This window comes from Ambystoma mexicanum, chromosome 3p (assembly GCF_040938575.1).
Source record: "Ambystoma mexicanum isolate Mex_15411 chromosome 3p, UKY_AmexF1_1, whole genome shotgun sequence".
Lineage (NCBI taxonomy): Eukaryota > Metazoa > Chordata > Amphibia > Caudata > Ambystomatidae > Ambystoma > Ambystoma mexicanum.
In genome coordinates this window covers 1,114,431,213-1,114,443,822 of record NC_090925.1, presented here as the reverse complement: position 1 = coordinate 1,114,443,822, position 12,610 = coordinate 1,114,431,213, and the positions used below count along the sequence as shown (strand labels likewise).

The following is a 12,610-nucleotide window of genomic DNA, read 5'->3' as shown; positions in this document are numbered from 1 at the left end:
TTATTATGTCCTAACTGCTGTAATTTTTTGTAAAGGTCTATTTTTGACCAAAACAAATTAAAAAAAAATAATTTAAAAAAAGTAACAGTGCATGTGTTTATTTAAAGAGTCAATCCTCTGAACCCCCCAATGCAGCCACTTAATAATCACACCACTAATGATTTGTCTTCTTGTACAACAGCGGTGGCAGAGGTGTGAAAAAGGCCAATGTCTACTCTTGGCTGAACATACATTTGTGAAAATAGAGGGTGGGCAATTTTTGAAGCTAAATGAGCAGGGAGTCCGCCCTCTTCAAGCTAACCATACTTGAAGAAGAACAAGTTACATATCTATTTTGAAGCTCAACATTGGGTAGCTTGTCTGTGCCCTCCCCTGTGGTGGAGCTGGTTGCGTTTTAGCTGCAACAGCCAGGGAAATCACATTCACAAAGAAAAGCCCCCCATATTATGTGGATAAACATCCAAAAACTAAAAGTGCTCTGGCTCCCGCAATTTTTCAAAGAGCTCAACAGTGGCTGTAATCTCTACTTGAGAAACTGTTTCCTGTACAGATGTCATCTGTTGGCACAAAGTAAAAGTGACGAGATATTGCCAACTCAGTCAACTTATTTCCTTCATAGTGTGTGTGAGCTTAAGAGGTTTTAAACATTTTGGATTTTGACCAAGATTGGGCCAAGACCTGGGGCTGGTAAAAAGACAACATAGGCCCATTTGTTTCCTTGGCAGGGGTCTTCTCTCAGCCTCCAAATGACTGCTGAGGTTTAAAGATTGCCATCATAACTTGGGGGTTCGGGAGAAGAGGGCAGGGACGCAGCAAGGGCCATTTACTGGGAGGAGCATGTTGGTATTTGAAGACAACCCAGAAGTGTGAAGAGGGCTCAGCATTATGATCCTGGCTTATGAATGACCTCTATGGCCCTGGTAAGCTGGAGAAGACCAAGCAATGTAGGATGACAGAGGGGAGAGCATGTGTTTGTTAAGCAAAACGACTAGCTTTGCTGGGCTTAATTTGCTCCAATGGGACTTCATGTCAAATATGTTTTCCATGAAGCGACATTATGATAAGGATTTTCACTGCTTTTAAAATGGATTCAAAGATTTAAATATTTCTTGAGATTGCGTGAATGTGATATTTAAATTAGATAAAAGCCTATTTCTCTGTCTTTTCAACAATGATGTAGTCAATATGGTAGCAGAATCCCCCATGTTACCATGACAGGGAGGGCTTTTCTCCACTGTGACTCCCATCTCTTTAACAGATGTATGGCAGGACGGCATAAATGCAGTGTGTTTCACAGTCCCTACCCTTGGAGGCCTTTGTAGTTTGCAGTCCACTTCCAATTGAGAATTCTTAGTGCACTACCTAGCAGCAGATATATTTTCTGGAGAGTGTGCCACACCAGGGCAATAGGCTGAGGGCGTGAATGCGAGAGCTATGAGAATAGGTTATATGCTGTTCATAGTGGGCAGCATCACTGCAGCCTAATATTATGGCATTGCAGGGCCCAGACAATACGTCTGTCTATTATTATTATTTTAATTTTTAGAACTAATTTTATTCAATTTTTTCGACAAACAAATAAACAATATCTTCAGCTTAATATGCTTAATTCTTACAAATACAATAATAATCAAACCCATTACTTCCCCCCAGTCAAACAATTGCCAACAAGGGCCAAGCTTAATTTCTAGGAGGAAAAGGAAGAGAAAGGACAAGAGAAAGAGGAGGAAAAAAGGTTAAAAAAATAGATAAACAATTTCACATGCCTTTGCACCCTTATAATGCCCAATAGTCTGATATAATCAATTTCAGGAAATATATACATTCATATTAATATTCGTAAATATACAGGACATTGAACATTTACTTCCCTTATCTTCTAACTTCTTCTCTTGAAACAAAATAGCTCCAGCTCCAAATTTAAAAAGCCCCCCAAAGTTTTCTGAAAACCAGCTCCCTTTTTCCGCATCGTTAACAGCAGTCTTTCAATGTTGAATAATGAAAACTTTTCTTCCAACCATGAGGCCAATGTCGTAAATCCAGTCGACTTCCAGTTTTGTAATATTACTCTCTTTGCCACTAAGACCACTTTCAAAATCCAGGTGGCGTGATGGTGTTCCAAATCTTCTAGGATCTTATCTTCTCCCAGAATCAATATCTCAAAGTCAAAAACTAGATCCTCCTTCACCACTCTGTTCATCAAATTGGTTATTTCTTTTAAAAAAATCTGTCACCTTGTAACAATCCCAAAACATATGTTCTAATGTACCCTGAGCATGGCCACAGCCCCAACACGTTTCCATCAGACTAAAGCCTTGCTTATGCATTGTAGCTGGTGTCCACAATACTCTGTTCAAGATCTTCACTTGGCGTGCTCTCTCTCCTATATTAAATGACATCCTTTTTTTTAAAAAACCTTTTATTTTTGCTAACAGGTGCAACACAAACACACGACATCCCAAGAGAGGTCCACAGGGTTACATAGCAGCACAGCAGTACCATATACATACATAGTAAAGTGAATACAACAGTGCATCTGGGCATTTATGACATACCTCCGATATCAACTTCTTGATTGTCACTGAGGTAAGCTCGTAGCAGGGCCCATATATCTTTCGGTCTGCATGTAGCCGCAACACTTCTAACATAGTGTTCCTCAATCTCTTGGACATATACTAAGTCTCGTAGCAACGCTTTTTGGGTGGGGGCTGCTTTGGATTTCCATGCTTGTAATATATTTCTCTTTGCCACTGCCCCAGCGACAGCGACAAATCTACGGGTCCTAACTGAAGTCTTACCTATGTCCCCCAACAAGTATTTCTGTGGAGTAGCCGGGATATTCACCCCAATAATGTCACTTATGGCTTTGGCCACTTCTTCCCAGAAGGCTCTGACAGGGGGGCATTCCCAATACATATTTATGGAATTTGCCGAGTGTGTATTGCATTTGGGACAGGTTGCTTGCCGCTTGGGATCAAACCTGGACATCTTGTTAGGGGTAATGGGTAAATGATTTAGCATTTTAAATTGAATTAGTCTAAAATTGGAATTAATCGAGATAGATTTGATGTATTGGCAATATTTGGCCCATTGGGACTCCTCTATGGTGATATCAAGATCCCGTTCCCATTTCTGTTTCATGGTGTTCCTAGATGGGGTATACTCTTGGGCTGCTTTATACAGTCTAGATATTGTACTCGTAAATCCCTCTTGTGACATTTTTTCAGTTAAGAACTGGTATATCGGGGGAGCCTCAGGGAAATGACATCCTTTTGACATTCCCACAGAGAGATTCGAATCTTCTTTGCGTCATTTCCTCATTTAGGCATGCCGACCATGCTGACAGGAGCTTATCATTTCCCTCTGAATTCCTGCTTAACAGGTTGTACATCTTAGATGCCATATTCTCTTCACTTCCAATTTTCTTAATTATATTCATTAATTCAGAAGTATCAACGTTTTGCAGATTCACTGCTTGTCTCAAACTCCAGTATTCGCCGTAAGTGCAATCTGATAAGCTGTATTTTACTTTTCATTCTCAAAATGATCTCCACCTTTCCCCTTCAAACGGGTCTTTGATTTTTTTAATTCATGCTAGATACCAATTTATCCAGAATGTTGTCTTATCTTTATTTTAATTTCAGGATTCAACCATATAGAGGAAGTATTTGTTCGACTTGGCCATAATTGCAAAGCCACTTCAAACACCCTCCATGTAGTTCTCAGAAACTCAGTCAAAGTAGAGTGATTCTCATAGTCTGCATTGGTAGTTGATAGGACTGCCCAGGTGCTTAATGGTCTACCACACTAGTCTCTGCGACCACCCATTCATCCACTTCTTCTACAATGAATGGCATAATATGTCGCTGTGTGAATGCATGATGGTAATGTTCAAAGTTGGGGATGTTAAATCCCCCCCTATCATTCTGTAATTGCAGCTTCCAAAGCTTCAATCTTGTCTTTTTATCCCACAAAAATGATTGGATTAAACTATGCAATTTCTTCAAAGTCATTTTCTTTACTGGCAGAGGGATCATATTCACGATATAGGTTATTTTTGGTGTTAACATCATTTTTATAGCATTCACCTTACCTCCCAATGACAGTTTTAGTGAATCCCACTACTCTAATTCCAATGTTATCTTTGTATTATCAAGTCCATATTTAGGCTCATCATCTCCTTGAAATTCTTTGTGATCCAAATTCCTAAATATTACAACTTAACAGGGCACCATTTGAAGCCATAGCTCTTTACCAGAATTCCGCTGAAAGACTGAGCACAAGGCAAAGCTTCTGATTTGGTCCAATGTATCTTATAGTTTAAGACAGAACCAAATTCCCTGATCAACTTCATCAGGGCTGGGATTGATGTTGTGAGGTCTTGAATAACCACTAGAAGGTCATCAGCATACAACCAAATCTTTTGACTAACCCCGTTAAAATGTATTCCAATGATGTTATTGTCAGCTCTTATTGCCTCAGCCAATGGTTCCATTGAAATCACAAATAGCAAAGGGGCTAGTGGGCAACCTTGCTGTGTCCCACGTTGCAATTCAAATTTGCCTGATATTCTTCCATTCGTGTTAATCTCTGATGTTGGTTTTATATAGAGCACTATAATTCATTTCAAGTACTGAGTACCGAAATTCATCTTCTCCATGGTTCCCAGCATGCACTCCCACCTAACCCGATCGAAGGCCTTTTCGGCGTCTAGTGACAAAGCCACTGAGTTCACTTGCATCTTTTTTGATTCTTCCATGGTAAGTAAAGGTTTTCGCATTTTCAAAGCTGATAATCTCCCTTTGATAAAACCTGCTTGGTTAGGATGTATTATTCTCAGGAGAATCTTTTCTAATCTGTTTGCCAGGATTTTTGATAATATTTTGCTATCTGAGTTAATCAAGCGAATAGGTCTATAAATTACATGGATCCAACTCGGACGACCTAGTTTTAGAATCAGAGATATTGTAGCATGCCTAAGCATCAGAGGTAAAATACCCTGATTTTTACTATGTGTAAACATGTTCCTGAGCAGACTTAGGACACAATCCAGCATTGCTCTAATAAACTCCATAGACCATAAGGCCCTGGGTACTTTCATAAATTCTAGCTCTGAGTCGCCTTCTTGACTTCTTCTAAAGTTATTTCAGTATCTAGAATTGCTTTCTCTTCTTCTGTGATTCTTTTAACCTGCAAGTTTGATAAGAATTGATCCAACTGATCTAGGTCAACTCTCTGGGATTCACTGTATAAATTTGTATAGAAGTGTTTAAATACATCATTTATTTCTCTTGTATCCAGAGTTACCCCTTCATCCCTTTTTATTGCCCCAATTGCTCTGTTCACTTCTTTTACCCTCAAACAATGAGCCTACAGTCACATGCATTTCTCCCTTCCTTCATAATATCTACATTTAGTGCTGAGGATTGCAGACTCTGCCTTTTCATTTATAATTTTGTTCAAATCATATTTCAACCTCATCAACCTCATCTTTTTCTAATTATCTGCCATGCCCATCAGCTCCTTTTCCAAATCTTTAATTGAGGCACTTAGTGCTCTAATTTTATTGTCTTTTTTCTCTTTCTAATTCCAGACACTCGCATCGCCACCCCCTCGTATAACACACTTGAAACTTTCCCACACCATATCAATTCCCACTTCACCATTCATATTCGTTTTAATATATTCTACTGCTTCCTTCACCAAAATAATCCTCAGTTCCTCATCTGTGCAAACTGTGGTGTTCATTCTCCAAATCTTAGTTTTGCCTAATTAGTGAGAGTTCCGATCCAATGGGTGCATGGACGGAAATGACGATACTTTCTAACTCACAGCTCCTGAAGTTTTGTGTCACCACCCCCGAGGCCAACAGATTGTCTGTTCTTGAATAGATATTGTGAGCCCCGAGTGAAAAGTGTACTCTCTCCCTGTTGGATGTTCCAATATCTAAACATCTGACAATCCAAAATCCTGCATCAATAATCCCAAAGCATCTCTGTATTTTTACCTTCCATCCCTTAAAGTCTGGCTACTTATATCCAAAACCAGTAGGTTAAAGTCCCCCCCTGTCAACAAGTTCTTTCCCCCTATGTCTAATAGAAGGACACCCAATCCATTTATAAATGGCCTAGTATTAAAATTAGGGGCATACATATTACAAATTGTGAAATCCAACTCTTGGATCTGGATTGAAACTGTTAGCCAGCGTCCTTCTTTATCTGCTTTTGATCCTGGAATAATTCCTTGAACGTTCATTTTAAACAACGTTGTTACATTTTCTAGAATTTGAAGAGTACGTGGAGTGAAACATCTGCCTTGCCCAGCATCTCTCAAACCTTGCTTTCTCTGAATCTGTTAAGTGTGTCTCTTGTAGTAAGATAATGTCTGCTTTTAAATGTTTTAAATGCTAGAATTCCCTTTTTACTTTTGATTGGGTTATTTAGTCTGTTTATATTCCAAGACACAATATGCAAAGAGTCAATAACATTTTTCCCGGGATCAGCCATAACCCCAGAAAAGTCCCCGGAGGAACTTAAACCAAAAAAATACTAACAAAAACAAAACAATTGTAGAATTATAATTACCTAATCTTAACTTAAGAAACATAAACTAACTCAGGGCTGTACTGAGTTTGCATAGTTATTTCAACTGTATTCACCTTTACCTAACCGAGCCTACCTCTCCCCATATCCCTAAACCAATGATCTCATTTTCAAATGGTATTCCAAAAAGGATTATTTTAATATCTACACTTGGAGATTCCTTTTTCCCAGACTCTACTTTTGCATATGGGAATGCAAAATCAATGAACTATAAACAATATAATGAATGTATTTACGTCTGTCTATTAATTATTTCTGGAGGTCTTTTTAACAGGTGACCTAAGACTAGGGAAGTAAGACTTTTCTTGATAATATTTACAGTGCTTTAATATTCTTGATCTGTTTCAGCGGCCGCTGATTAAGAGGAAGCACCGACATCGACTTAAGAAGCAAAGAGAAAAACAATACAGGATGGTGAAGAGGCGAACAACATAAAAGGAGACATGATTTTTTAGACTTTGCTGCTCATAAATCCCTCCACCTGAATGTTGACTTTCAGACATTGAATTCAATCCTTTCCTCTATGGAGACCAGGAAGATTTTCCTCTTGAGTTATCAGGGTCATTAAAGGTACGCTTGAAGAGCAGATTAAAAATGACTGATCCACCAAACCAATTCCTTACTTGTTAATTGATTAATTCTTCATAAATAGAGCAAACTATAAACAATTCACCATTTTTAAACTACTTTTGAAGACCAACCAGACATATTCTGGAAATATTACAGTAATTGTCCTCATGCAATGCACATATGTTGTTGAAACACGAATTACAAATACAAAACGTGTTGAAAGTAAGCAATGCTACATCAGTACTTCAAATACCATGACATTATTTTGGGGAATACAAGTATTATGCTGTTTTAATCAGTTACACTATTTATATACATACTGGTAGGTTTTCCCTTTACCAGGTGTAAGTTATTCGTGTACATTTAAAAAAAAAGAATTTGTCCCTGATAAAATTTTAATGAAAGATGTATTCAATTGCTTTAAGTACCTAAATGAAACATCAAACAAAAAGAAAAAGAAAACAATCAATTAAATCCCTTTGTAAAAATTCATTTGGATCCATTTGGATCATTTGATTCTACTGTTCTTTTTTATTTCTTTTATTTTTCAGCGCTTTTGGCGAAAGCCTCTCTATAAATTAATAAAAATACAAATGCAAATACCTGTATCATTTAGATCAAGCAAAAGAGGATCTAAAAACAGCATTTATATGCAAGTTTCATTCTCTCTAATGCATTCATGTCACATTCTTCTGCACAAAAATATTGTGTTTTACCTTTTTTTTAAACATGTGTTTATTGGCATTTTACAGAAGTGTCATGGTTAGGCACTCAGGACATTCTGCCTGTACATTCAGTCACGTTATAGACGGGTTGCCAAATATGTGCTACATACACTTTAACACGGTCAGCAGCCTCGGAAAAGTTCACCGGGGCTGTAGAATCTGGCTTCATTCGCCCATCACGTTCTCCTGCAGCCTCTCCATTATTCTTTGTTCCTAAAAAGGAGGGGGATCTTCGTCCCTGTATTGATTATAGGGCTCTCAATGCCGTCACTATTCGGAACCAATATCTTATACCCCTTATTTCAGTCTTATTGGACCAACTGGGCTCTTAAATCATATTTACCAAATTGGACCTTAGGGGAGCATATAATCTGGTTCGAATACGTAGCAGTGACGAATGGAAAACCGCTTTCAAAACCAAGTATGGTTTATTTGAATACCTGGTAATGCCATTCGGGTTATGTAATGCACCTGCAACTTTTCAATACTTCATAAACAACGTTTTTTATGAAATGATGGACCAGTTCCTAGTAGTCTATTTAGATGACATTGTGGTTTATTCCCCTTCCTATGAGTTGTATGTGATTCATGTTACCAAGGTGCTACAAAGGTTACGAGATAACAATCTCTTTGCCAAACTGGAAAAATGTGTTTTTCATACCAGCAAAGTGGAATTCCTTGGTTATGAGATCATGAACAGAGGAGTTCAAATGAGTAAGTCCAAGGTTAAGGCAGTTCTGGAATGGCCCATGCCTACATCTTTGAAATCCCTCCAATCATTTCTGGGCTTTGCAAACTTTTATAGAAGGTTCATCAAGGACTTCTCCACCGTGGTTGCACCTCTTACTACCCTCAAGAGTAGCAAAAAATCAGTAAGGGAATAGTGTAAAAAGACAGGTAAGAAGGTTCAAAAGAAAATTAGTCTTACCAACAGGGTTCCTTGAGTCTTGAAATGTCCAAAAACGAGACAACGTTTGTGGTAAGCAAAGAAGTTCCAAAACAGGTTATTCCCGTAGGCACGCGGATGCCTAATGAGTCCAAAACCTATCCTGACAAAATGAGGACGCCTGAAGCACACACAAAAGGAAGTCACTAGTCTGTGTGTGTAGCAGCAGCACAATGGATGGGATGTTGCAGGACAAAAGTCACTAGGCGAAGAAATCCAAGACAATGTACCGAGTCGGGGAGCTGAAAAAAGGTAACAAATCTGTGGGTAAGGCAGAAGCAAGGTCAAAAGAGCAATCCGGTCATGGTCTTGACGGGCAGAGAACAAAGCCAAGGATCAAGCAAATGCTAGGTCTAGAAGGCAGTCCGAGTCTTGGAATCCGAGGAGCAAAAACAAAGCCAGGGATAAGCAGAGGCGAGGTCTGTAATGCAGTCTGGGTCGTAGGATTAGGAAAAAACAGAATGTTTACAAAAACATAAAGCAAAGCGTAGCCACTGAATTGAAGACCATGGTATTCGGACGAAATTAACAGAAGCCAAGAAAAACAGAACTAGTGCTATCTAAAAGGCAAGGTCGAGAAGCAAAAACAAGGAAAGCACATAACTTCAGATATGAGGGAACCAGCGTTAATCAGAAGCAACAAAATGTCAGTAGAGGCGGGACTAAGAAGGGTTAGTCATGTGAGCCTGCCATTGACGTTCTGGACGCCGGCTCCTTTCTCTTAGCAATGGTGTTCCAAGCTTCCATGGCAACCTCCAGTTACCAGGAAAACAAACCCGCTGAACTTTCCGAGGCTGCTGACCATGTTTAAGTGCAGGTAGCACATATTTGGCAACCCGTCTATAACGTGACTTCAAGAGTGGTTTGTTTAGAGCCGGAACAGGTCTGAATGTAAAGGCAGAATATCCTGAGTGCCTAACCATGACAATAAGTGACAAACAGTAACATCACTTTATACCATGTGTCTCTAAGCTGAATGGACCATGTCAGTCTAGGGATATTCCCCCAAAGGTTCTCCCACTGTTCCGTAGGGATGCTCATACCCAGGGTGTTCTCCCACTCTTTCATGTAGGCCCACTGTGGGAAGGCCCTGGGTTCTAATAGGATCTTATACAACATTAAAATCATATTTTTAGATCCTGGATGTGTAGCTATAACGTTTTCTAATGTAGTCAGCTCCCTGGTTGCTGCCCGTTTGACCATGGCATCGAATAGCCAGTGTTTCAGATGGCAGTACCCCATTCTGTCTCCTTCCGTAAGTCCCAAGGATTGCTTGAACACGTCATATGTAAGTATCCCCGTCCCCTGTACCATGTCCCCCAGCTTCCTACACCTCATTGCCGGAAGTGTCCTTGCACCATCCCTGGGGAAAACTGGGTGTTCCCAAATAGCAGCGTGAACGGAGATAGGCATGAAGATAGGGCACCCTGTACCAACAGCCAATCCCTGGTGTCGCGCACCGCTGTCAGCACCTGATGTAGGCTGGTATTCTGGGGCCTTTCCTGCCTTCAAATTCACAGGGCTGGTATCAGCATCTCTGGAGCTGCTATGGTCATTAACATTTTGTCAGCAAATGCTTTGTGATCTTCCCCCCCAAAAGGTACACCTCTCAGTTCCAGGTTAAGCCTTAGTCCTATGAGCAACGGCTCCAGATAAAGGGCGTATAGCAGTCGGGACAGCGGGCACCCGTGTCTAAACCCCTCGCTGAATCTGGATGCACTGAACAGCTGGGTGCTCACTGAAAGTCACATTGGGGGGTTCCTATAATTAGCCCCCACCATCCATAAAAATGTGGCACCAACCCCGGTGTGCTCCATTGCATGAAAGAAATACTGCTATTCGATGCAGTCGAATGCTTTTCCAGCATCCAATGAAATCAACGCTGACAGGATCTGTCTCTTGGATGTCTTTATTGTAGAGGAGGAGCCAAGTGCCTCTACCGAAAGTCCCGCGCCCATTTTGCCTATATGTTGGAAACCGGATATTGCAACATACGAATGCCAGTGATAGTACCAAACAGTAAACAAGGTATGCATCGAAAAAACCCTACATAATGTATCCGCAAAGAAATGACAGTCTTCTGAAGGAAGTTCCGAAAGAAGTGTGAAGATGAATGAAAGAGAAGACTGGTGATGTCACATGAAGCAGAAATGTCGCACCCAGAAGAGACGTCAACGAAGAAGGTGAATAGACCGTATAGAATCTGATGGCGAAGTGTAAAGAATTGTGTAACATTTCATGTGCAAAATGAATATTGCACGTGCGGAGAAGCACTGAAGAAAATGCAAAGTAGTAACGCAAGTAGACTAAATAATCATAAGGCTGGCTATACGTAGTGAATAGACTGCAGGCGGTGTCACCAATAAATATATAAGTGTGTATAGAATCTGGATGTTCCACGACACATTTTAGCAAACTTGGACACTGTGAATAGAAGGGCTGAAAGTGTGGCTCAGTAGAATAAAACAGATGACGGAGAAGGAAGATTTGAGTAGGCTTGTCTGGCCCAGTGTCATGTGTTGGGACCACCAAGAACCTGGTTAACTATTCGAGAAGATACAATGAACGTGAGAAGTGAGCTGAGCTCCTGTTGAGGTGCAATGGAAAAATATTAGAAGTGCCAGGTTTTATTTATTTATAGTATTAAATACAACAAAGGAGCTCAAAACACGTTCTCCTGTCACATGGTCAAGTTGGAAATAGATTTGGGGCGAGCTACACCAAGACCAGAAGATAAAGCCATGCTCACACTCCCTTTTATTCTGAGGCACAGTGATCCTTTGCAAGGCCGAGTTCATAGGATTAATTGAATGGCAGACAGTAGGAGTGATGATGGATTTTGGGCTAATTGGGTGGTAAGGCATGACCAAGCCAACCCTCCAGCACCTGGGGTACCAGCTTGCATGCTTCTAGCAAGTGGAATATTCCAGAAGGGTACAAGTGTGCCAACCAATTATAGAGGGCCACGTAGCAAAGGGCCCTATAGTTTGAAAGCCAATGAAAAGTTGTGTATATTAATGACAGGGAAGATGACTTGCACTAGGGGTGGGCATAGCTGTCCACCTGACCTTAGAGACCCAATCACAGTCCAGTCCCCCATAGAAAGAATAGAACATAGGTCGTACCTATTCATTTTTTAATATGAGGGGAAGGTGGTGTAAAAGATACATATGTGGAGAAAAACACATGAACCACCACTGTTCCTGTTGTCACACTGTGACTATTTAGTAGTGTTGACTACAACAGGAACAGGAGGTAGTTGGTGGTTCATGTGTTTTTCTCCCCATAGAAAATATATGTAGATGTTCCCTTTAAGCCTATCACATCCCCTAGTAGGTGTTCTTATTTTGCCACGTAGTATGACGTCAGTGATGACAAGTTTTTGCTATAAATAATTGTATTTTTTATTAAATGTTTTGAGAACTCTTGAGAGAGAATACTTGTGCATCGTCCGTTGATGTCCGTTGTACTCCCTGTTTTAGACAATTGCAATTAAAACAGTTGTATTTTGCCAACTTCTTGAGTCAGTCTGATTATTGATGTTAGAGTAAGATCTGCATCCCCATCCATCTCAGTTACCTCGTCTTAAATGGCCCGAATGGGACGGTGTCCGATTGGAGGAGGGGTCGATACCGAGGATGTTGAGCCGAAAAACGAATGGTGAGCAACAAATGACCACATACTTGCACGCTGCGTACAAAGGGAAGAAATTGGAAAAGAGATTAGCTAGTTTAGAGCTTCAGAAGATGTACCAGGAGGAACGGGAA

General features: G+C 40.2%; 1 protein-coding gene across 2 annotated transcripts in view; it reads left to right on the top strand.

Moving 5' to 3' along the window:
* Positions 1-12,358, top strand: part of LOC138581277 (E3 ubiquitin-protein ligase RNF14-like) — a 385,887-nt gene extending 373,529 nt beyond the window's left edge. For both annotated transcript variants that reach the window (XM_069652479.1, XM_069652480.1), the window contains exon 9: positions 6,951-12,358. In XM_069652479.1, coding sequence (XP_069508580.1) covers positions 6,951-6,960 — 10 coding nt within the window. In that variant the 3' untranslated portion in view covers positions 6,961-12,358. The remainder of the gene's footprint in view (positions 1-6,950) is intronic.
* Positions 12,359-12,610: the final 252 nt, after the last annotated feature.